At 36.2% G+C, this 25,358-nt stretch overlaps 1 protein-coding gene across 1 annotated transcript; it reads right to left on the reverse strand.

The window, feature by feature from the left end:
- Positions 1-974: 974 nt before the first annotated feature.
- Positions 975-25,129, reverse strand: LOC136408596 (uncharacterized). Its single transcript, XM_066389672.1, has 3 exons — positions 24,684-25,129; positions 24,301-24,625; positions 975-1,099 (listed from the first exon to the last, which is right to left on the reverse strand). The coding sequence occupies exons 1-3, from the start codon at positions 24,691-24,693 to the stop codon at positions 1,027-1,029; spliced, it is 408 nt and encodes a 135-aa protein (XP_066245769.1). The 5' UTR covers positions 24,694-25,129; the 3' UTR covers positions 975-1,026.
- Positions 25,130-25,358: the final 229 nt, after the last annotated feature.

Genomic DNA, 25,358 nt, shown 5'->3' on the forward strand with positions numbered 1-25,358 from the left:
CCAATGTTTAGTTGTTCTGTTGAAAGCGGGACGCTTTGCAGTTCATATTCTGTTAGTATCTTTTTTTTTATTTTTGTAAAGTTGTTGGAAGCGGGACGCTTCGCAACTAAAGTTAGTTGTTCTGTTAAGAGCGGAGCACTGTATAGTTCCTGTTCTTTATGGTAGTGATGTTAAGGGTGGCACGCTTTGTAATATGTGCCTTTGTTGTCATGTTGTAAGCTGTAGCTCTTCGCACTCTGTAGTTTCGTTAATACCTAGTTTTAAGTTCTCTGTGTATTACTTTTTGTTGGTAATTGTTAAGGAAATTCGAGAGCGAATTTGGTGTCAGGATTGGCCGTGTGAGCTTTTATATAGAAAGTGATACGGGGTTGGTTATTAATTCATTTAAGGCAAGAGCAATAAACCTGTTATCTTACAAGGATGGAGCTACGTCTTATCCTTGGGCATATGTGGTATGTCACAGACACCTATGAGTGCCCATTGGAGATTGACTAAACTTGTACTAGTTGAAGTAGATCGTTGCCTTAAAAGATAACGAGGGTCTGTTTATCATATGGGGGTGTGAAGAGAATGACTAAGGGATGTAAGCGTGGGAAGAATGTAGAAGGTTTAGCGATTATCTTTTTGAAGATAAACAGATGCGCGGGGATGACTCCGACACCTTGTATGAGGGGGGCATTCCATTCCCAATCTTGGCCGAATAAAGAAGTCTTGCTAAAATTCGTGTTTTTTTTAAAGAAGGAAATATTTTTTCTTACATACATATGTGCGGGTAGGGAAAGTTATTCTTGGAACCCTGAAGAACATGTGGCGAGGAGAGGCGTCAGGAAGAAAAGGGAATACTCGGGTTCGCAACAATGGATGGTCGAGGGTGGTCTCTGGTAACGGGACGATTTTTGGGGGTCTTAGGGAGGTCGTCGTGACGAACGCTTGCTAAAGCAGTTGAAATAGATTTAAAAAAAAACTGTACAGAATACTACTTAATAGACTTTTAATTAACTTTACTTAATTATAAAAAAATTAAAATTAATTGGAAGGGCCAGGATCCGTCGTGTTTGATCCCTCCGGACTTGAACTGGAGGAAGACGTGGATTCGTCACTGTAAAAAATACCATTATTTATTACACAACATAATATATTGGATTATGGAGTATAGAAATAAAAGAATCTGAGACAAAACGCTTCTGTTAGAACTTTAATTTCTTTATTACAGTCAGAAGGCACGTATTAACGCTCAAAGGATCTGTAACGAACTAACTACTAAAGACTCATACTTTTACCACTCATCTATGTATATTAAAAAGGTCAAACACTGCAACCATTCACTTGATTTATTGTCCCAGTCATCTGGTCTTTACATGGGTGAAATATCAACTTCAACTGACAAAAAACCCAAAAACCCATACACTCTTCTTTCTCCTGTTTTAACAGAAAAATAGTCATAAATTGAACAAACTTGACTCTCACAGACAATAAATTTGAGAACATAAAGACTATTGAATTTTGGACGGGAACACTTGTATCAGAAATCCAACATAATATAAACTGCAAAATACAGGTTGTATTCAGAAGAATTAATAAGAGTATCTAACTATTACATTTAGCAGCAAACAAAACCACAGCAAAACATGAATGACACACATTCAATTTTTATTTCAACTATTTGCATAGGTGCTTGTAAAGTAAAAGTAACTACAGTAGAACTCGCTTAACGCGTTCAATGCCAAAGATGCGAAATCGCGTTTTTGCTTATAATCCGATTACAGATCTGCTAAATTCTTATCGCTGACGATTTGGCTTTGATTTTTACCGGCGTGTTTGTGGCAGCAATCAAGTATTGGTTGTAGTTAAACTGCTAAATAGCCGAAATTATATAAGTGGTGCGGTTAGCAATTTTCACCCAACACCTCGATGATGCGACGTCGCGACGTGAGATAAATCGCTGACCATGGGAGTGGTGTTACAGGGTAGGCGCCCTATGCCAACTGGCATTGAACGTGTTAATACGAGATCACGGTTATAACGTCCAATTTACAAAGTTCCCTCAAAAGTTCCATATAAACACATGTACAATGTGAGCTTTCATAAAGAAAGTAATATGGGGTTGCTTATCAACTCATTTAACGTAAATGCAAAAAACATGTTGTCTCATAATATTGTAACTTATCCTTGGGTATATGCGCAATGTCACAGGTACCTGCTGGTGCCTCATTGTAAGTTAGAAATGAACTAAATTTGTACTAGTCAAAATAGATCATTTGTGGTAAAAGATAAAGGTCTGTTTATCATCTCGCCTAAAAACATATGGAGGCGCGAAAAAAATGATTAAGGGATGTAAGCGTGGGAAGAATGTGGAAGGTTTGATGGCAGGCTTTTTGGGAGACAAGCAGATGCACCCGGGGGTGATTCTCACGCATCAAAAAGGGATTCATTCGATTCCTGATTCTAGAGAAATAAAGAAGTATTGCCTAAACTTGTGTTTTTGTTTCTCTATGAGTTAGGAATTTTCTGATATGTACGTGAGCTTTCACAAAGAAAATGATACGGGGTTGGTTATTACTTCATTTAAGACAAAAGCAATAAACCTGTTATCTTACAAGGATGGTGCTATGTCTTATCCTTGGGCATATGTGGTATGTCACAGACACCTATGAGTGCCCCATTGGAGATTGACTAAACTCGTACTAGTTAAAGTAGATCGTTGCCTTAAAAGATAAAGAGGGTCTGTTTATCGTATGGGGGTGTGAAGAGAATGACTAAGGGATGTAAGCGTGGGAAGAATGTGGAAGGTTTAGCGATTATTTTTTGAAGATAAACAGATACGCGGGGATGACTTCGACACCTTGTATGGGAGGGCATTCTATTCCCAATCTTTGTCGAATAAAGAAGTCTTTCGGAAATTTGTGTTTTTTTAATTTTCCTAAGAAGGAAATATTTTTCTTACATTTATAACCAATTCTCAAAATGAGTTAGTTACTTGTTTGGGACGAAGAAATCCCAAGGAAAAATCAACATCCCCATTTTACACGATTTTGGCATCCCTAATAATGTGAAATCGATAATGTATAACTTAACACCAAATATCGAAGAAGATAATTTTATGATTCAATCCACAATAATAGAAGTAAAAAATAGACAAGTCCCTTTAGAAGTTCACAACTTAACGGACAAACTCGTTGTCTTGAGAAATAATATAGACGATCTTGCAAAGACCAGTACCTTATTTACGCTACAAAAGTTTGAACTAATCAACATCGAACAGATAATCTCTGAAAAAGAAGGAAACTCTTTCAGAATCGATCCCTTAGAATTTCTCCGAGCAGAGCATCTTAATACAGAAGAAACGCACGCGTTGTTGAAATTATTAAACAATTACGAACAACTATTCTTTAGGCCAAATGAAAAATTGACATTCATCAATCAAATAAAACACGAGATCAAGACCCAAGATGAAATCCCGGTCCATAATAAAACGTACCGATACCCTGGCATCCATAAGGAAGAAGTAAAAAACCAGATTCAACGAATGCTAGAGAACGACATAATCAGACCATTCTGTATGGTCGCCCCCAATTTGGATCGTCCAGAAAAAACTAGACGCGTCGGGCGAACAAAAATGGCGCATGGTAGTCGATTATCGAAAGCTTAATGAAAAGACTATCGACGACCGATACCTTATCCCCAATATCACAGACATTTCGGATAAGCTAGGCCGAAGTAATTACTTCACAACGTTAGATTTAGCTTCAGGGTTCCGCCAGATAGAGATGCACCCGAATTCAACAGCCAAAACCGCCTTTAATGTAAAAAACGGTAATTTCGAATTCAATAGAATGCCATTCGGTTTAAAGAATGCCCCAGCCAGATTCCAGCGCGTAATGGACAACATCCCGATTTCACAAAGCCCTTTCTACTAACTACAGATGCTTCCAACTTCGCTATAGGAGCAGTTCTGTCACAAGGTCCTATAGGCTCGGACTTACCTATTGCATACGCAAGCAGAACGTTGAACCCAGCGGAATGCAACTATTCAACAATAGAGAAAGAGCTGTTGACTATTGTATGGGCTACCAAACATTTCAGACCATACCTCTTTGCAAAAAAATGTGTTATCTTATCAGACCACAAACCCTTGCAGTGGTTGTTCAACATTAAGGAACCAAATTCCAAATTAGTCAGGTGGAGACTAAAACTATCCGAGTTCAATTATGAGATCAAGTACAAAAAGGGAAATCAAAACATGAACGCCGATGCATTATCTCGCAACCCACCTATTCAACTCAACACACTAACCGTCAAATCAGATCCCGACGCAAAACTCACTGACTCCGATGAAGAATTCCATAAAAAACTGAGAGAAATATTAAAAGACACCCATTTAAACAATGAAGAAATAATGAGTAAATATTTTTCCGATTCAAAACCCTTCATGAGAACAACGAAACTCGAAAACGAAAAAGGAGATAAACCAATATCTCCATCCCCTAAACCAACAACATCAGCAGAAAAGACTCCAAAAATTAATATAATACCCCACATTATCATTCCCCTTCAAAAAAAAAGGGGGAACCATGGATGACGATAACCAAACCATCCATACGTCTCAGGAAAATCCAATACTAGGAGCCCCCTACTCAAAGAAAGCAATCAACACGTTCGCTAATCAAATGATATTTAGGTACTCAAGAGATAACATCATTCGTAAAGAAGAAAGCAGGATATTCCCAAATAAACGAAGACTAATTTTCTTTTTACCCAATGAACTAACAGACGATCAGATAATTAACTTAATAAAGGAATACATGCCACCCAATACGTATTGCTTACATTTTTTAAATAAATCTCTAGAACCAGTAATACTCAATGTCCTACGCAAGACCTTCAACTCTAATTCCTTTAAATTATACATCTCTAGCCTATTACCAGAAGACGTCACAGATCTAGATGAACAGAAAGAAAAAATTAAAATGTATCACGAGACCAAAACTTCCCACAGAGGAATGACAGAGAACATAGCAGCCTTAAAGAAAAGATTTTATTGGCCAAACTTGGAAAAAGAGGTTCAAGAATATATGTATAAGGAACTGCGATATATGTAATAGAACTAAATATGAAAGAAAACCCTACAAGATTACTTTTAAGCCCACTCCGATAGGAACTCAACCCTTTGAACATCTGTGTATTGACATATACCACGTCAAAACACAGAAATTCTTAACGGTCATAGACAGCTTTTCAAGATACGGTCAAGCATTACCGGTCACAACCAAAACGGCAGTTGAAGTGACATCCCAATTAATAGCATTTTTTAGTAATCATGGAATCCCAAAGAAAATAACCTCAGATAATGGAGCCGAATTTAAAAATGCCATCGTGACGGATCTTTGCACTCTCTATAGCATCGAGTTCCATTATACCACCTCGAGAAACCCAAATTCTAATAGCCCAATCGAAAGGTTACACTCAACCATAAAAGAAAGCATCACTAGCCTACAATTTCAATATCCCAATAAAAATATTGTTGACTTAATGTCATTAGCCATCCTGAATTATAACAATAGCGTTCATAGTGTTACAAATTACGCACCATTTCAAATAATTAAAGACGACCTAAATTACGCTATTCTTCTTGAAACTTCAAAAAGTAAGCCGACTACAGATTATATAATTGACTTGTCAACATCTTTCTCCTTACTGAACAAAGAGTTACTTGAGAAAATGACGGCTAAGCAAACAAGGATACTAGGAAAATTGAACGAAGACCGTCAAACCAGATCCTGAGTTACAAGACCCTGTTTATATCAAGCAATTCCGCAGAGATAAAGTCAGCCCACGATACAATATCAATAATCAAAGACACTTTAATAAACGAAACGTAAAACGACAACGTCCTATTTTAGGTGAAACGAGATGCTCCTCTTCACAATAGGTCTACTGATAAGAACAACGCAAGCTTATCAAATGACAACACTCGATAGCCCCATATTACCAATCCCCATGGGCACCGCTTTCGTTACGAATCAGCACCACACAGCGTTTTATCATGGAAATGATATTAATTATCCTCCAGAGTGCAGTTAACTTAGAAAAATCACTGACCAACTTACAAAAGTCATTCAATCAAACTATGCAGGGCAATGCGGCTCAAATCAATACTTTATTTCTAATGAATGTGGAATCGTGCAAAAATCAAGTGAAGAAAATTAAACAAAGCATAGAAACTCTTGTCAAACAGAAAAAAAAGAAGTAAAAGAGGTTTACTAAATTTCATGGGTATAGCGCAAAAATGGCTCTATGGTACTTTAGATGCAGATGACGGTGCCAGATACGACTCCTATATCGAAACATTGAACCTAACCAGAAAACAATTGTAAAGCACCCCGGGTTACGCATACGTAATAATATCATATATGTATTAACCTCTTACATTATTTCTTGTACTATTTTCTCATGGAAACCTAAGGACAATATTAGAACTTAATTAGAATGTATATTTACGTAGAAACACAAATTCCTTTATCTGATATAACTAACCCATCAAATTGTAGTTAGCTGAGACTCAAAGTCTCAATACTGTTTAAGGTTCAAACTACCCTTATTGATGTACTTTAGCAAAGTCCACGTAGATATCATTTATATAAATAGGGCAGTCAAGCAGTTAAGAGGAGTCCAGCAGAAACCTTCAGACTGATCTTCACAGACACTTACATAAAAGGGTCTTTACGCCTCGCTCCCGCTCTTGTATTATCGAGAAGTTAATAAAGTGTTATATTTTTGACTCGCGTATAGTTATTCCAACCCGGCACATTACACAACTATTTGCATAGGTGCTTGTAAAGTAAAAGAAACTACAGTAGAAATCGCTTAATACGAGATCACAGTTGTAACGCCCAATTTATAAAACCTCGTTAAAAGTTCCGTACAAACACATGTATTTGTGTTTGTTTATAACTGTTGGATTTTGGGAGATAATAAGAGGTACAACTTAGAATGAAATAACTTTATTATCTAAATAAAGAAAAAATTAGAGAGGACCAAGAATCGTGTACGTCTTGTGGACGATAAATCTTCAGACTAAACTTATATACAAGACTAACTCTAAGAAAAAAAAAATACAATCATAACTGCTACGTATGCATTTCTCTCGAGTTCCCCAAATTAATAGTTTAGTTGCTACGTATATAGGAAATCAATCCGCTTGTCTTTTAGATGCCGCTAGAAAAACTGTTTACTATTAATTTGGATGACTTATGGTTGAGTATAGGATTCCAACAATAACGAGGTACCGTTTAGAAGGAGCACATTTGTAAGTCCTAATATGAAAAAGTAAATATATTGTTACATGTTTTCAATTTATTTACAATCCAGTGATCTCTGTTTCGACAAAGTTTATTAGTAGGGATTGATATTCCTACGATATCGTAAGATGTTCAAGATCATGAATATCACGTCCAGCTTTGTACCGTCATATAGTTTTTTTGAAGACACTGATTGTTGTCCTATTCACGCGATTGTTGCGAAGGTGAATCGAGGACCGATGTGCGTCTAATTATAAGAGGTCCGCTTTCTTTGATTTACGACCAAAATTCCCAATGTCGAGTCCAATAAACCTCCCTTCCGATCTTCTCATCCACGGGGTTGAAAAGATGAGATAAGTCGCTGTCTTCTCCACGAACTTTCGGACGGTACACATCGCGATCGGTCACTCACAACATCTTATTTTACACTCACTAATGCTATAAGTACTGTTGGATACCCGTCCAAATCATCTGTTATGTCTCATCTCAAACGAAGCGATAACCAATATATAAATCGCTCAACTTGAGGGATGTTCTGGTTTGACCGTGAGAACCATTAGGTAAAAATATTCTCGAGTACACTTAACACACCGTGACTCTGTCGCCACTCACCAGTCCTTATCAGTGATTTGGCCCTTCGCAGAATCACATGTGTTAAGACGTTAATTGCAAAAACCTTTTAAGGTCTGTTTTTTCTCATTCAATCTAAAAATCCTAAGTTCGTGGGAACCTACCAAATTTGTGTTCTGATTGGTCAACTAGAACAAAATGGGCCGAAACCAAATTCTGCTCGTTTTCCCTGCGTCCTTTTTTTTGGCAGATTGAGAGTGGAACTCTACGAATAAACAAAGATCCGACCTTCCTCCAAATTGATACTGGAGATTCTAACGCACTTAGTTCAGTAATAGTTATCACAGATTCTTAAATATAGATTTGTTGACGTTACGGTAGTGTTTTGTCTCGACCATCGTCCTGATTTGACGTGGCGGTACCCACGTACAAAAGAATACCTGGTGTCAGAAGGCTTTTCCCTTAAGACTCCAACAGAAATTTTGGTGTCAGAAGTGGGATTTGGCACTACAACTCCGAAGATTTATAGCCTCTACGGTTCTCCAGAGTTGGCGGATTTCAATCCCTTGAGTGCAACCATCCATCGAGTCCAACCAGCTACCGTTCAACATAAACTGTAAGTACAGATCTTGATTGACTTTAGTGTAACTTTGGCGGTACAAGCATAAGTTTCCTCACTATCAAGTTCCCTTTTAACACTCAACCAACGTTTTGCACACGTACATACCAAAATTACATTTTTTTTTCCTGATATAAAATCCCGAATCAATTCAATAATGGCAGAGTTTCAATTATCTTTCCTTTGCTCTCTCATTCCCAAACCATTTGACGGCAAAAGAGAAGAATATCACGAATTCGTGACAAACTGCAACAATGCGGTAGAACTCGCTTCAGAGGATCAACAAAAACCTCTGTTTGTATTTATAATCTCAAAGTTAACCGGAAGCGTTAGGGCACAACTCCAAGGCAAAGTCTATCAAAATTGGGTGGAATTAAAGGAAATACTATCCTCTTTTTATCAAGATAAAAAACATTACATCCAACTTATGGAGGAATTAAATACTTTAAAGCAAAATCATTCAGAATCGGTCGTTGCATTCCATGGAAGAGTAGATAAAATTACAGTCAGACTTCTAAATAGTTTAACTTATAAATCCAGGAGTGAAGAAATTGGGAAAGTAGAAACAATTAAAGAACTAGCCTTAAACCGTTTTATACACCATTCTAAACCAGATATTTCACGGTTCCTCCGGTCACAACAAATTACTGAAATTTCGGAAGCACTTACTAAAGCCATCGAAGAGGAACGCGCCATAAACATATCTAACCAAGAGTTTAAGCCAAAAAACCAAAAATTCTGCAAATTCTGTAACAAAAGTGGTCATGACATCAAAAACTGTTATAATCGACAACCCAAAGATACATTCATTAATTATAACCGACCCGCTTTTTCACAAGAACAACGTAACTTTTACGGTCCTCACCAGCCTAATCCTTCAAATAAATTTTGCCGATATTGTAAGAAAAATGGTCATATAGGTAGGAAACGCGAATATAACAATAATAAAAAACTACAACCTCAAGGAAATTCACAAGGATTATCGTCACCTAACTCTTCAAATACCAAACCAGGGATACATTTAAACTCCCTGAGTTCCCAGGTGAGCGCCGCACCTGTGGATCAAAGCATTTTACTGGCGTAAAATTGGGTAATTCCATATCCCAAGCATTCAAAATACCAACCCAAACTCTAGATCTTTCTAACTCTCAACCTCTAAATCCTAAATCGCAAAACCAAAACGAAAATCTTTACATGTCTAATTCTAAACCTCGACAATTGAATTCGCAAAAGCCAAATCCAAACCATATAAATTCTAACAAGGCGAATGTTCTTGTCATTACTGATAATGTAGTGTACATAAAAGCAATTTATCAAGGCATCGAGTTTATATTTATTCTAGATACTGGTGCAAGCGTGTCTTTAATAAAACTTCCGAAATTAAAACAAACTCAGTCAAATTATAATCCCTCGGAAGTACTAACTCTAAATGGACTCAGTGCTAATGCTCCCGTTGCCACTATTGGCAGCATCGAAATCCCTCTTGAAATCTATGATAAAAACCTAGTTGTAAAGTTTCACATCGTAAAAGCCGAAACAAATATACCTTTCGATGGTATCATTGGCAATGATTTTCTAAAAGACAAAGAAGCTAATATCTGTCTAAAAAATCGGGCTCTAACCTTAAACACATTTCCTTGTCCGATTCCTCTATACTCCAATTCCAACCCATCAAACGAACATACCTACTTCGTAAATCCTAGATCTGAAACCATTGTCGAGCTAGATGTCCTAAATTCCGACATGACCGAAGGTATTTGTCCCGAAATCGAAATTTGTCCAGGTGTGTTCTTAGCTAAATCATTAGTTAAAGTTCAAAATAATAAAGCTATAAGTACCATATTAAACACGACAGAAAAGAAAATCAAAATTAATCATATCAGGTTAGTACTTGAACCCTTCCAGCAAAACAATTCAATTATTCTGAACTTAAACTCAACGACTGATGCGAAATATCACAACAGAGACCGACTCAACCTCTTAGCGGACAATCTACGTTTAGAACATCTAAATCCAGAAGAAACGAAATCAATTTTAGATCTTTGTTCTGAGTTTAACGACATATTTTATTTACCCGATGATCAATTAACCTATACTAGAGCGGTCCAACACGAAATTAAGGTCACTGACCCTACGCCTGTCAACACAAAACTATACCGTTTCCCAGAGGTCCATAAACAAGAAGTCGACAAGCAGGTAAAGAAGATGTTAAAACAAGGCATCATTCGACCCTCCGCTTCACCTTATTGCAGCCCCCTTTGGATTGTACCAAAAAAATGGACGCATCCGGCGAAAAGAAATGGAGAATTGTGGTAGATTACAGGAAATTGAACAACATCACTATTGGTGACTCATTTCCTCTCCCCAATATTGAAGAAATATTAGACCAATTAGGGCATTCACAATACTTCACAACCTTGGATCTGGCCAGCGGATTTCATCAGATCGAGATGAAGTCTGAAGACGTGGGCAAAACAGCGTTTTCAACACCTTTCGGACACTACGAATTCACCAGAATGCCATTTGGATTACGCAATTCACCCAGCACCTTTCAGCGATTGATGAACACGGTTCTCACAGGATTGCAAGGGTTACAGTGTTTTGTGTACCTCGATGACATTGTGGTCTACGCAAGCTCTCTAAATGAACACTCCCAAAAATTGAGGTCCATTTTCGATCGATTGCGCACGAACAGGCTACTATTACAACCAGATAAGTGCGAATTTATGCGCAGGGAAGTATTATATCTGGGTCACGTCATCAGTGACAAAGGAATATCACCCAATCCGGAGAAAATCAAAGCCGTATCTAGCTATCCAGTGCCAAAAACTCCTAAAGAAATAAAACAATTCCTGGGATTGACTGGATACTATAGACGATTTATAAAAGATTTTTCAGCAATCGCAAAACCTTTAACTCAACTTCTGAAGAAAGACGTACCATTCTTCTGGACACCTAAAGCTCAAGAAGCTTTCGAAAAATTCAAAACCATCCTTACTACAGAGCCAATCCTTCAATATCCGGACTTCGAAAAGGAATTTTTACTAACTACAGATGCATCAGATTACGCAATAGGAGCAGTGTTATCACAAGGAGACATTGGTAGAGACTTACCGATCGCTTATGCCTCGCGCCCTCTTAATAAAGCCGAATGTAATTATAGCACAACCGAAAAGGAAACGTTAGCCATAGTTTGGGCTACTAATCAGTTTCGCCCTTACCTTTATGGAAGGAAATTTACAATTCTGACAGATCACCGTCCGTTAACATGGCTCTTCAATTGTAAAGATCCTTCTAGTCGGTTAGTACGTTGGCGGCTAAAATTAGAGGAATATTCTTATGAAATAAAATACAAACCTGGCAAGATAAACTCGAATGCTGATGCATTATCACGTAACACTATATTAGCCGTGAACCCGGTCACAATCAGTAAAACAAAAACGTATGACGACTTCATAAAGTTTCACTACACTAACTCAGAAGCTCCTGATGTCGGGCTAATAAAAGAAGATATATTTACTAAATTCCCTAATGCTCTAATATTTTCCAAGGACTTAGACGAAAACAATACGTGTTATGAAGGATTACGATCTACACAGGACTTAAACGTTATTCCAGACAATCTAAACCTTTATGATATCGCATTGTTAAGTAGCAAAGTCGATCGACGAACATTTTTGTGTATAGGAAAATTGAATCATTTCGACAGTCTGGAGTATAAAGATGTGTTTTATTGCCTCCAAAATCTCCGAGAAAAGTTACTTAAAGCTAAAATTCACAAAATTTTTATTAAAAATCCTGTGGAGTTAAACAATAAATTGAACCAAGACATGATAAATGAAATGATTCAATTCCTGTTTAAAAAGATAAAAGTAATTCTTGTCAATAAAGCAAAAGTTCTCCCAACGTCAAAAGAAACAATTAAACGCATATTGGAAGATAACCACACATCATCAATCGCAGGACATTCCGGCTATATACGCACGTATAAACGTATTAAGGAAAATTATAAGTGGCCTGGCATGAAAAATGATATCAAAAATTTCATTAAAAAATGCCCATCTTGCCAAGTGAACAAAACAAATCATAAACCGATTAGAGCCCCTATGGAAATAACAACAACAAGTAGTCGCCCATTTCAAAGACTCGCTTTGGACATCGTTGGTCCACTTACCCTAACTGAAAACGGTAACAGATTCATACTAACTACACAGGACGATTTAACTAAATTCTCTCAAGCCAAAGCCATTCCAAATCACGAAGCCACGACTATCGCCAACTACCTTCTAGAACTAATTATGACTTTCGGCATACCGGAAACAATTTTAACTGACCAAGGATCAGATTTTTGCTCAAACATTGTTAAAGAACTGAATGCATTATTCAAAATCAAACACGTAATGTCCAGTCCGTACCATCCGCAGACTAATGGAGCTTTAGAACGAAGCCACCGAACATTAAAAGAATATTTGAAACATTACATTAACGAAAATCAAACCAATTGGGACGAATACGTACAAATAGCAATGTTTACGTACAACACACACATACACAAATCGACTAACTTAACACCATTTGAACTAGTTTTCGGAAGTAAAGCACACATTCCTAAGACCATTTCGGACGAACCAGAATTTCGTTACTCGTACGACGACTATTACAAAAATTTAAAATTTAAAATGAATAAAGCTCATGCAATTGCACGAGAAAATCTCATCTCTTCAAAAGTGAAATCCAAAACGTATTACGATCGAAACAGTCGAAGATGTGAATTTAAGGTCAATGATCTAGTGTATATTCTAAATAAGGTTACTAAACCAGGAACTAGCAAAAAGTTAAACCCTAACTACAAAGGCCCCTATAAGATATTAAAGGTTCATGACAACAACACAGTCAATTTATTAATCGAGAGAAACAAACATAAAACCTATCACATTAACTTACTGAAACCTTTTATTCCAGAGGACGATGAAACACTATAGTGCATCCATCGCCTTACTACTATCCTTGTCCTTCCTACTCATAGCTTCGTCCCAACAGAGAGAAAATGAATCTAAGTTGCCCTTTAAAAATGACAAATTAAACAAAACCTCAGGCCTGTTCTATCATAATCTAGGGTCAGCAAAAATATCAAACGACCGCTTTTCTCTACTATCCTTTTCAAATATAACACTTCTAAGCAAACAACTGATGTCTATCAAATCAACATTTGACGTGACATTGGTTCTTTGTTCAAAAGACTTGAACATGGCGCCTTGTCATAATTCTTTGGATTTAATAAGTTTTCGACTTCCCCTACTTGAATCAAAATTCGAAAGCATTAAGCATCTTGTCGGGAGTCGCGACATAACGCGCAACCGCCGCGGACTGATTAATGGAGTATCTTACGCATTCAATTGGCTGTTTGGAACCCCGGACGCTTCTGATGCAAAATTTTACTCAGACGCAATTAAAAATTTAGCTAAGCAGAATTACGATATCCAAGCTCTAATGCGCCAACAAGTTCATGTTATTTCCGACGCAATAATCAATTATAATGCATCCGCACAAATCCTTACCAGAAACGAACAGATTTTACAATCGAATTTTCAAAAATTTAACAATTTTAGCGAAACTACTGCTGCGCAACTGACTGTAGTAGAACTAAGACAAGCCATACTTCATCAAACTAGTCTTTTGTTACAAATGATTTCTCAATTTAATGAGCAATGCAACGATCAAATATCTGCTATTCTATTCGCAAAACAAAATGTCATTCATCCTTCTGTCATTAACCCTCTCAGCCTTCGCAAGGAGTTGCAATACATTAAATTAAATGCTAATGTCGAACTTCCAATACAACTCAACGATATTCATAAATACTATTCTATTTGCAAACTAACAGTATTCACCTATGACAATATCGTAATTTACGTAATAAAAATACCATTAGTAAGTGGTAACTTATTTCAATTATACAATTTAATCCCGTTGCCCGTTCAATACCCAAACTCCAGCGTGTTCTCATATATCGATCCATCTTTCCCTTACCTACTGCTTAGTATTACCAAAACGCACTATAGTCGTATCAAGGATCTGTCTACTTGTCAGAGGATACCAGAAGACGATTACATTTGCTCAGATGTTATCACCTATTTCACAAAGCAGAGGCCAGTGTGCGAGACAATCCTTCTAGGACGGCAACCCAAAAAGCTACCCAGTGACTGTCGAATTCGTACAATTAGAGCGGACATGGACATATGGCACCCACTGAATTCTAACCAGTGGTTATACGTGCTGACAAGCAATACGAGCGTTTCCGTCAGTTGTAACCATGAAAATTCCAATATTTTCGACGTGGAACTTCAAGGCACCGGTATCTTCGAATTAAAAGAAGGATGTAAATGCTACACCCTTTCGACGGTACTGTATGCCCAGTTTAACAGTACTGCAAACTACAGCAACTTTATCCCTTCTATTGACCTCTCTGGAGATGACTGCTGCTATCCGAATCAGGAAATCTTCAAACGAACCCCAGTAGAAATGGAAATGATAAAACTCCACGAAGTAAATTTGAACGACTTACGCCATTCTAATCAAAAACTGGATCAGCTCGACAAACTATTACAAGAAAATACTCCACATTTGAGCATTTCTAAGAGTATGTCTTGGATATCTATCTCGATAGGAGTGATAATCGTAACCACAGTGGTCATCCTTCTGCTGTGTCATTGCTGCAAATGTTCTTGGCTGCCCGTAATCGGAAAATTCTTTCCCAAAAATCCAGGATATTGCGGTTTACCCAATATATGCATTACCAACCATAATGAGAGATACGAGGTTACCGACCGCCACCTAACAGGACTCCGACTGCGATATTTGGAAGAAGAGGACCACACCATGCCCCAAATGCCAGAGGGACTATCACCTCCTGCATCACCGATAACCAAGCTACGACCTCGTACAAGAAATGAATTCAGAAGTAGATTCGAACTGTAAAGTGAAAAAAAAATTATTTAAGTGTCCAGTGCTAATTCGCCAATAAGGCATAAGTTTATGCCCAATATTTAGTATTACCATTTTAAGTGAACCTGATGTTAGTAACTATAGTACATAAGTTATATTCTTAAATTTCTAAACGCCTAGATTGTTAGGCTAATGTATTCTTTCACTATTTAGATTTCGAACTTATTTATCATCAATCAGCCCAGTGTTAGATTCATAGATTATTTTGTTTAGGAGCAAGTTCTAGTTTTGTAATTTTGTTAGTTCGCCCTATCAAAATTCTTTAGGAGGGAGGTGTTGGATACCCGTCCAAATCATCTGTTATGTCTCATCTCAAACGAAGCGATAACCAATATATAAATCGCTCAACTTGAGGGATGTTCTGGTTTGACCGTGAGAACCATTAGGTAAAAATATTCTCGAGTACACTTAACACACCGTGACTCTGTCGCCACTCACCAGTCCTTATCAGTGATTTGGCCCTTCGCAGAATCACATGTGTTAAGACGTTAATTGCAAAAACCTTTTAAGGTCTGTTTTTTCTCATTCAATCTAAAAATCCTAAGTTCGTGGGAACCTACCAAATTTGTGTTCTGATTGGTCAACTAGAACAAAATGGGCCGAAACCAAATTCTGCTCGTTTTCCCTGCGTCCTTTTTTTTGGCAGATTGAGAGTGGAACTCTACGAATAAACAAAGATCCGACCTTCCTCCAAATTGATACTGGAGATTCTAACGCACTTAGTTCAGTAATAGTTATCACAGATTCTTAAATATAGATTTGTTGACGTTACGGTAGTGTTTTGTCTCGACCATCGTCCTGATTTGACGTGGCGGTACCCACGTACAAAAGAATACCTGGTGTCAGAAGGCTTTTCCCTTAAGACTCCAACAGTACATTACATTATAGTGATTCGAAAATATCATATTTTAGATCTACTGTTATAATAAGTACTAATTAATAAATAGTGTTAACCAACATCGTGGATTAATTGAACTACTAATATCATCTCGTTAGCGAAACATACGGGAAAAACATATGTCGAAGTACCCGAAGGAGAGTTGTTTTCAGAAGCCATGAGTCGAAAAATTAAACGCTAGTAAAAGTCACTTAATACCACTAACTTATTACTAAGAACGAATTGTCACTAAGATTGCACTAATTTATATTTTCACGAATATTTACTGGCTACCGTATATGGTGATAAATGTCTTATGCCAATGATCTCTTTCACAAAAGGTAGACCGTATGTTAATCGAATCAAAGGATGAGAGACATGACAATCCGGGGCCAGACCTCTCAATCTCAACTCTCGTTAATTACTGTCCTCTCCTCCTGAATTTTCATTTTTGTCCCCTGGCCCCGTTTTGCCCCCCTTGCATGTTAAAAACAAGTGTGTCCCTTATTCCCGGGGTTCCTGGAAGTCATACCATAAAGAATGGTAATGACTGTTTTAGGTCGACAGCTGAGTGAGAAAACCAGAACTCCGATCGATTACATAGAGTGCTACCAATACAAAGAGTCTGTCTGCCTGTCTTTGTTAGGGGTATTCGCTAAATTTATGGTGGCGCCGACATATATAAATATTCGGATATAACGAACAAATTGTTTGGTAACCAATATTAAAGGAGCCCTCGTCAGGTGGCCGAACTGCAAAAGAAATTTCAACGTCTTGAAACTATATTATATTGTTGTTTTTTAAGAATTCAGTGGACCTTAGAATTGCATGTTATTATAATATAAACAAATTAGGAATAAGAAATACCTAGTAGTAGGATTTTATTGTTTAAGTTGCTAATTAATACTATATTATAATGTAAATAAATTGGGAGTAGAAAGTACTGATTGTGACTAGTTATAGTGTATTATCGTTAAAGTCGTTAATCTACTATCTACAGTTATGGGCAAAAAAATAAGAGCGTCATTTAAAAAATCTATTATAAGTAATAACGTTTACAATATTTATTCAAAAAATATACAACTTGTCTAAAAATGTTGTTGTTAACATCTACTATCTTATTTGCAATACTAGACTGCAACATATATTACAAGACACAAGAAATTCAAGAATTTTATCGAAAATTCGAGTGGTCAAAAAAATAAGAGCGTTTAGGGATATTGGGATATTTGATATAAATCATATCAGAAATGCAAGTATATTCGTCACTTAATGGTTTCGTGTGTGAATTATGTTTGTTGTTATAACTTAACCATATATTATAGACACCAGTTAATATCCTTTTACAGAATTATTTAGTCTGGAACGAGGGATTTATTTGTTAGTTATGATTGTAAACAAAACAGAAAAACCGAGAGCAAAAGATGGCCGAAGATGCAATCCCTGGACCCGAATGGTTTAAGTTAGTTAATTAAGATTCTTTGAAAATAAAAGACGCAGAGTATTTTATCGTGTGTAATATTGCGTTTAAAAATTGTGTAAAATGGGTCGCAATCAACATTGCAGTAATGAAGAGCGTCGGATAATTTTGCAGTTGCGTGAACGAGGAAAAACTTACAAATTTATTTGTGAAACTCTTAATAGATCTCCTTCTCTTGTGGCAAAAGTATTAAAAGAATAAGATATGCAGCAAAAACCAGAGTCCCGAGGCCGGAAACGTAAAACTACAAGTAGGAAAGATGCTCGTTTAATACGCGAAGTGTCAAAAGATCCTTTTCTGACGTCTACAGCTGCCAAGCAAAATTTCAACCTACCAATTAGTGCTAGTGTAATGTACCCTTAGGCTACGCCTATGAATTTTCATTAACTTTCACTCCTTTTCCTCGTCAAGACAAGTCTAAAATATCCACATTTTGCTAAAATCGCACTACAGCTGCAACACCCCCGTAAATCATCTTTTCTTACCATTATCTTAACGTTACGGGTTAAGGATTTAGAAAGTTACCATCTGTGGATTGTCTTGTTAATTGCCTAAAACCGGAGTACGCCTATGGGTACTGACCCCCAGATTTGGTACTTAAGATACCCCGAAGCTTGTAAAAAGCATAACCATTTTGACCATTGCGATTATAATAATATAACTCGACGCTCCCGGAATTTTGCCACTTCCCTCATTGACTCTTGGCTCTCTCTATTGAAATGTCAGTTTAATCCCAGGATCTTTAGTTTTGTAAACGATTAAGGGTTGTGTGTGTCATAACGAGTGGAATAAAAATCTACCAAAGTGTTCCCGAGTTCCATTACACTAGAACTATTCGAAGACGGATGCAGCAGTTCGGTTATAACGGTAGAATTGCGAGAAAAGTGTCCTATTTGAATAAAATACATCTTAAACGTCGCATTGAATTTGCAAAAAATAATTTAAATCGTGTGCATTGGAAAAACGTTCTTTTTTCGGACGAAACCAAAATTAATTTGTTCGAAAATGATGGAAGACGTCGGATAAATGAACAACTAAACCCAAAAAGTACAATTTGCACTATTAAACATGGTGGAGGTAATATTAAAGTTTGGGGCTCGTTCTCGTATGAAGTAGTTGGTCTGGTTTATTTAATAAAAAAAAAACATGACAAAAGAAATTCACTTAGATATTTTGCAAAATGTTATGTTGCCTTATGCCGAAGAAAATCTGTCATTGAAATGGATCTACCAACATGCCAACCGCCAAAGTTGTTAAAGCGTGATTGAATTCTCAAAATATTGACATTTTACCTTGGCCATCTCAGTCCCCGGACATGAACCCGATTGAAAATTTGTGGAAAATTCTTAAAAGTCGTGTAGCTTTAAAAAAAAAAAAAACGACGAACGTGAAACTTTTATGGAAAAATGTCCAAGAAATCTGGTATTCTATTCCATTAGAAGTCTGCCGCAAGTTGATAGACTCCGTGCCTAAACGATGCGCTGCAGTATTATCCCAGAAAGGATATCCGACCAAATATTGAGTATAATATTGTAATTACGGCATTTTCGATTAGCTTATTGTTCTTTTATATGTTTTTTTCTAGTTTTGAGAGCTACAGTCCAATCGCGGTAGTGTGAACATGCGTTAATATGAACAGCTCGGTGGTATGAACACGAAATTATTTACATTGAACGCCGTATACTGTGAACAGCGTGCACTTTCGATTGTGTGAACAAGTGCATTTATAACGTTTCTGTCTCAGTTTTTGCTTGTGTTATAAATTAATTGCATATCATTTATTATAAATACCAAGTAGTTATTATTTATTATTGTTCTTTTATATTTTTAGAATAAATTTGCAACTCTTATGATTATAATAAATCATTGATCATAAAAGATGAGGGTTTGTTTATCAATTCGTTTTAACGTAAGTGTGAAGAAAGTGATTGGAGATTTGTAAGTGTGAGAAAAATAATGAAGGGTTGTAGGCATGAAAAGGATGTGGAATGTTGTTTATTAATTCTTTTTAAGATAAACATATGCATTTGGGGTGAACCTGATGCATTTTTATATTATGTGACATTCGGTTTCCGACGAGACTACGAGACGTACTTTTTTTCGTTACTAAAACCTATTTAACACTTCAGCATTTTTCTAGTGATCGTGTGTAACATTTGTTTATTGCTGCGGGAAGTTTCTTTTTATGTGTCTCGAAATATTGTGTACGTCGTGTGTGTATGTGTAATCGTGTACGTATCAGAAGAAAATATAGTCCTGTAAATACTCAGCTCAAGATGGGTAAATTAAAGAAAACCTTTTTAAGTTTGAGAGAAAAGGCCAACATTTTGGAAGAGCATAATAAAGGGATGTCTGTCACGATGTTATCCAAAAAGTACGGAGTAGCAAAATCGACAATTTGTGGGATAAAAAAAAAGAAAATTTTGATTATGGATACTATGACTCACACGTTGAAACCATCGAAAAAATGTACTTTAAAGAAGTCAGCATTTCCGCTATTGGAGCAAAAGTTGTACGACTGGTTTCTTAAGCAGAGGGAAAAAAATTTAATAGTATCAGGAGATATGTTGAAACAAAAAGCATTGTTGCTCTCCAAAGATTTAAAAATGAATACAATTTTCACAGCTAGTGATGGTTGGCTGCAGAGATTCAAGCATCGTCGTGGCATAAGATTTTTAAAAATCACAGGAGAGAAATTATCATCCAATCCAGATGTAGTGGATCCTTTCAAAGAGAACCTAAAACGAATGATCGAAGAACATGAATTAAATTGTCACCAAATTTACAATGCTGACGAGACAGGATTGTATTGGCAGTTATTACCTGACAAAACGTATGTCGCATTGGCTGAAAAAACAGCTTCTGGTTTAAAAATTTCAAAACAAAGACTGACATTTATGGGGTGTGTAAATGCTTCAGGATGTCATAAATTGAAACCTCTAGTAATTGGGAAATCCAAAAATCCAAGGTGTTTCAAAAATTTTATTAACCCAGTCGTTTATAAAAGCAATAAAAATGCCTGGATGACAGGAGACCTCTTCAAGACATGGTATTTTCAACATTTTGTACCAGAGGTAAGAGTTAAAATCACTTGTGTTCATTGTGATATATGCTGTTTATGCCAATATTCCAAAATTGTTAATTTGTAGGTGAGATGCTTTCTACGTGCTCAGAAGTTGCCACAGAAAGCAATTCTCCTTTTGGATAATGCACCCTCCCATCCACCAGCAACAGAACTAACAACTGAAGACGGGATGATTTTCGTCAAATTCTTGCCGCCCAATGTTACTCCTTTATTACAACCAATGGATCAAAATATTTTAAGGCTCACCAAAGTGTACTATAGAAAGAGCTTGCTTAGTTCTATTGTATCATCAGAAGAAGCAATAGCGGTAGCTCTCAAGAAAATTTCATTAAAAGATGCAATTCTACATTTGTCTGCAGCATGGGATAAATTAGATGTAACAGTTATTAAGAAATGCTGGAAAAACATTTTTTCAGGTTTTGATGGAGATAAGGAAAATGAAGATGAAGATAACCTTCCTCTAAGTATTTTACAGCTAAAGTTAAGGAATGAAAAGGCATTTGTCCCTGATGCCATTAAGGATACAATAAATTTGTTACAAGAAATTGCTCCAGTAAGTTAATACACAATGAGATTACATGTTTCTCCGAGGTCGACAAAATAATGATAAACTGTAATTTTAGGCTGAATACAGTGCTGCAGATGTGGAAGACTGGACTAAAGACGAGAAAGCAGTTGTTGGTCTGGAAGATGTTTCTTCAGATGAAAGCGACAATGACAATGAAAGTGGTACACATATTGAAAAAATTAGCCATTCCGATGTAATTAGAGCATTAAATATGGCCATAGAATGGTGCAATCAAAATTCAATGAATATAAGTGAAATAATCACTCTTAAAAAGATTCTCGAACAAGCAGTAATGGCAAAAATTTCTCAAAAAAATGTCCAAAAAAAAATTACTGATTTCTTTCATCTTTGAAATGTATAATTTGGTTTGGTATTTATTAATAAACTATTATTAAAAAAACTTATTTAGTTACACCCTCTTTTCTGTGAACACCCTCGTTGGTATGAACTACCCTAGGATTTTTTGTGTTCACACTATCGCGATTGGACTGTATTTCTAAACGCTCTTATTTTTTTGACCACTCGAATTTTCGATAAAATTCTTGAATTTCTTGTGTCTTGTAATATGTTGTAGTCTAGTATTGCAAATAAGATAGTAGATGTTAAGAACAATATTTTGAAACAAGTTGTATATTTTTAGAATAAATATTGTAAATGTTATTACTTATAATAGATTTTTTAAATGATTTTGCTGTATTATTTTTTTATTAGTTATTTAAGCGTTGTATGAACATTTTCAAAATATAATTCGTTTGAATATACTAATTAATATTTGTTTTAAAATATTGAAAACTTTAAAAATTATAATGCGTCCCAACATAAAATTGTTAGGACTCGTAGTAGTACCAAAACCAAGGGACGTTTTTCATTATTTTCCTGCATCGAGGTACATTACACAATTTTACAACATTTTTCCGGGAGTGGGACAGTGAACTTAGGAAGTAGTCAGAAAAATGTCGTTAATTGTGGATAACTATCCTGCTCATTCAAAAGTTGAGAACTTAAAGTTAATTAAGTTATGTTCTTTGTCCCCAAATTGCACTTCCATTCTACAACCTATAGATCAAGGTGTTATTAATTCACTGAAGACTCCCTACCGTAAAATGCAATTTTTGAAAATGATAAAAAATAGAACTAGGATAAAGTCACTATAGCACTTTTAAATGCTACTCTGATGATATCTGCGGCCTGGGAGAAGGTTACTCTTCAAACAATTCAAGGTCGTTTTTCGACATGCAGGTTTTGAAAAAATAATACAAATGACGAAAATGATTCTGATGATGAAGACAACATTCTCTTAGCACAGCTTAGGCAACTTAACAATACCGCTTCAATATTAACAGAGAACGAGGTACTTGAATTCGTAAACGTTGAAAACAAAGCAGAAACCTGGGAAGACTTAAATGGGGCTGATGTCGTCAAAACCATTGCCACTAATATAACTCAAACAGTAAAAGAGAGTAAAGAGAGTGATAATAAAGGAGGGGTAAATCCATTCCATCATGTATCAAGACCTTCGAAGCAGTTTCAATAATAAAAAAGTTTGTTATTTGTGAAAGTTTTGACGACCAACAATTACTAAATAGCATTTCTTTTGTTGACCAAAAACTCGATAATTTTTATTTTGAAAAATGTAAATGTGCAAAACAAAGTAAAGTAGTTGTTAAGTTTTGGACATTTAAGCAATTAGAGTCGCCAAAAACTTAACCGATGGTACGACTAAGATAAAGCTTTAGATTTATTATATTTAGGTTTAAAGTGGAGAAGAGACACTATTCCTGAAATATGACATGCTGTTGACGGTTTTAAGGTGCTTTTAGTAAAGCTATGTGTGTTACATATAGGGACGATACGAAATGGTATAGTAGTGTGGTGTGGACTTGCTTTCCAAGTGGTTTAGAGCTGAAAAATAGATTATATAAAAAAAACCCCCATTTGCGTTGTATTTTTCACAACCTTTCCCCTACAGCAACTATTTTTCTTTAAGGCTTTATAATTTTGTATACAATACACATGTAGATAAGTTGTGTGTTAAATAAAGTATGTAGGTACATGTGTAAAAAACGTATTAAAAGCAGAATTTTTATACATGTGACTTGAAAGAAAATTCATTTTTGGATATAGCAACCAATGGTTATAACAGTCTAATAGCCAGTCCCTCCAATATCGTTATAACTAGATTTTACTGCTTAATAAAATAAATAAATTTAAAAAAATAAATAACATCATGTATTGAGAGGCAATGTGCTGGAATATCTTCTAAAGGAAGTGATAAATCAAAATTTGATAAGAATGAAAAAATTAAGATAAAAGAATATTTAGTTTAAATAATTAAATACATCCACTATTGACGAGTGCAAAAAACAGTTGGGGGTAAACATGTCTGTGACCCTTCAACTTCCCCACTTTGGTTTCGAATTTTTTTACCCGAATTATAAGAAAAGTATGTTTCATCGAACTGTGGATCGCTGCAAAATTTCATTAAAATAGGTGAAGGAACATCAAAGTTATTAACAACTTCAACACCCTGTATAGTGAGTATGAAGAGCTAAAGAAAAGTCACATAAGTAAAGTCTAATTACCTCCGCTCAAGGAATCTGTGGTTAGCAGATTGACCTACTAATTTGCAACACCCTGTATGCGCCAACATACATACACATGCAAACATCGGAAATACAATAGACCAGATATAATGAGTAATCAGTTATGGCAAGTAAATTTGCCGTTCCCTTGGGTCCTTGTATTAAGCGAGTTTTACTATATATTAAAAATTAAAAACGAGGTAGAATGTTACATACCTTATTAAAATCCTTATTTTTTCCAAGGCTATATTCCGTTCATTCGTTGACCGAAAATATATGATGAACGATGGTTTTCCAAATCGTTTGCTTATCCTGATGCCCTTACTTCCCGTTTCGTCAACTCCATTGAGGTGGTGTTCGTCGAAAAAAAATGGCGTTATTTGATGATCATCGGGGCGAATGCTGAGGATTTTTTTTGTAATCCGAAGGCGGCCATAATAGGAATCCTCCCCCGTTTCAATTCTAACGTGTTTGATACTCATGCTTGAAAGTTTCTGTTGTTGAAATTCGATCCAATCTTCGACACAAGTATTCATTTTATCTGAAAATTTAAAAAAAAAGGTTTTTTTTTCACTTTTTTATAATTTAGGTATACATACCGTTCCCCATCTTGATTATACTCCAACAAAAAATTGCAAACAGAAAGCGGTGTCGAGGTTATGTGTGCGTGCGTTTACCAATTGTGATGTCGGCAATAGTGCAGCGTGCACCTGGAGTGAACGGGTTCGTATTGCGTTATAGTTCCTAGTGGACACACAGGAAGGATCAGTATTCAGCCCGACAGAGAAACTGATCCAATAGATTAAATTCGCTATTTTCCTATTAAACCACTTTATTTTGCACAGGGTTAAGGTTTGCACTAATTGTCACAGCTTGGCATCACTAATGCTAAGGGTCATGTGCTACTTTACCTCGAAAGAGTTCAGAGCAGAAAGAGAGATTTCTTGGAGTTGTTTTCCCTTTTAAAGGCTAACAACCATTTTGATTCGTCCTCTGCTATCACTCGTCAAGTGAGATTTTCCTGACAGTGTCACTTGCCGGTGCAGGTTCTTGGAGTGGACGATCTCTCGAGTGGTACACCACAGCGGTACCACTTCAAACAACTGATTGAATTGACAGTTGGCAGTCAGTGCAGCTGTCCCGTTTGGCTGGCTAGGCGTTTTCGTTAGTTGGCTACGTCAACGTGAATATCCAAACGGGACTCGTACAATGGGAACTTTTAATTTGTATATTCAAACACTTAAAATAAATATATAACTACTGTATACAGAGTA

This window comes from Euwallacea similis, chromosome 4 (genome assembly GCF_039881205.1).
Source record: "Euwallacea similis isolate ESF13 chromosome 4, ESF131.1, whole genome shotgun sequence".
Classification (NCBI taxonomy): Eukaryota; Metazoa; Arthropoda; class Insecta; order Coleoptera; family Curculionidae; genus Euwallacea; species Euwallacea similis.

Excerpts from the sequence above, each read along its gene's own strand:
- LOC136408596 (XM_066389672.1), bottom strand. Across the intron at positions 1,100-24,300 it reads AAAATAAGGATTTTAATAAG|TGACGAATCCACGTCTTCCT; the intron begins GTATGTAACATT and ends TATTTTTTACAG.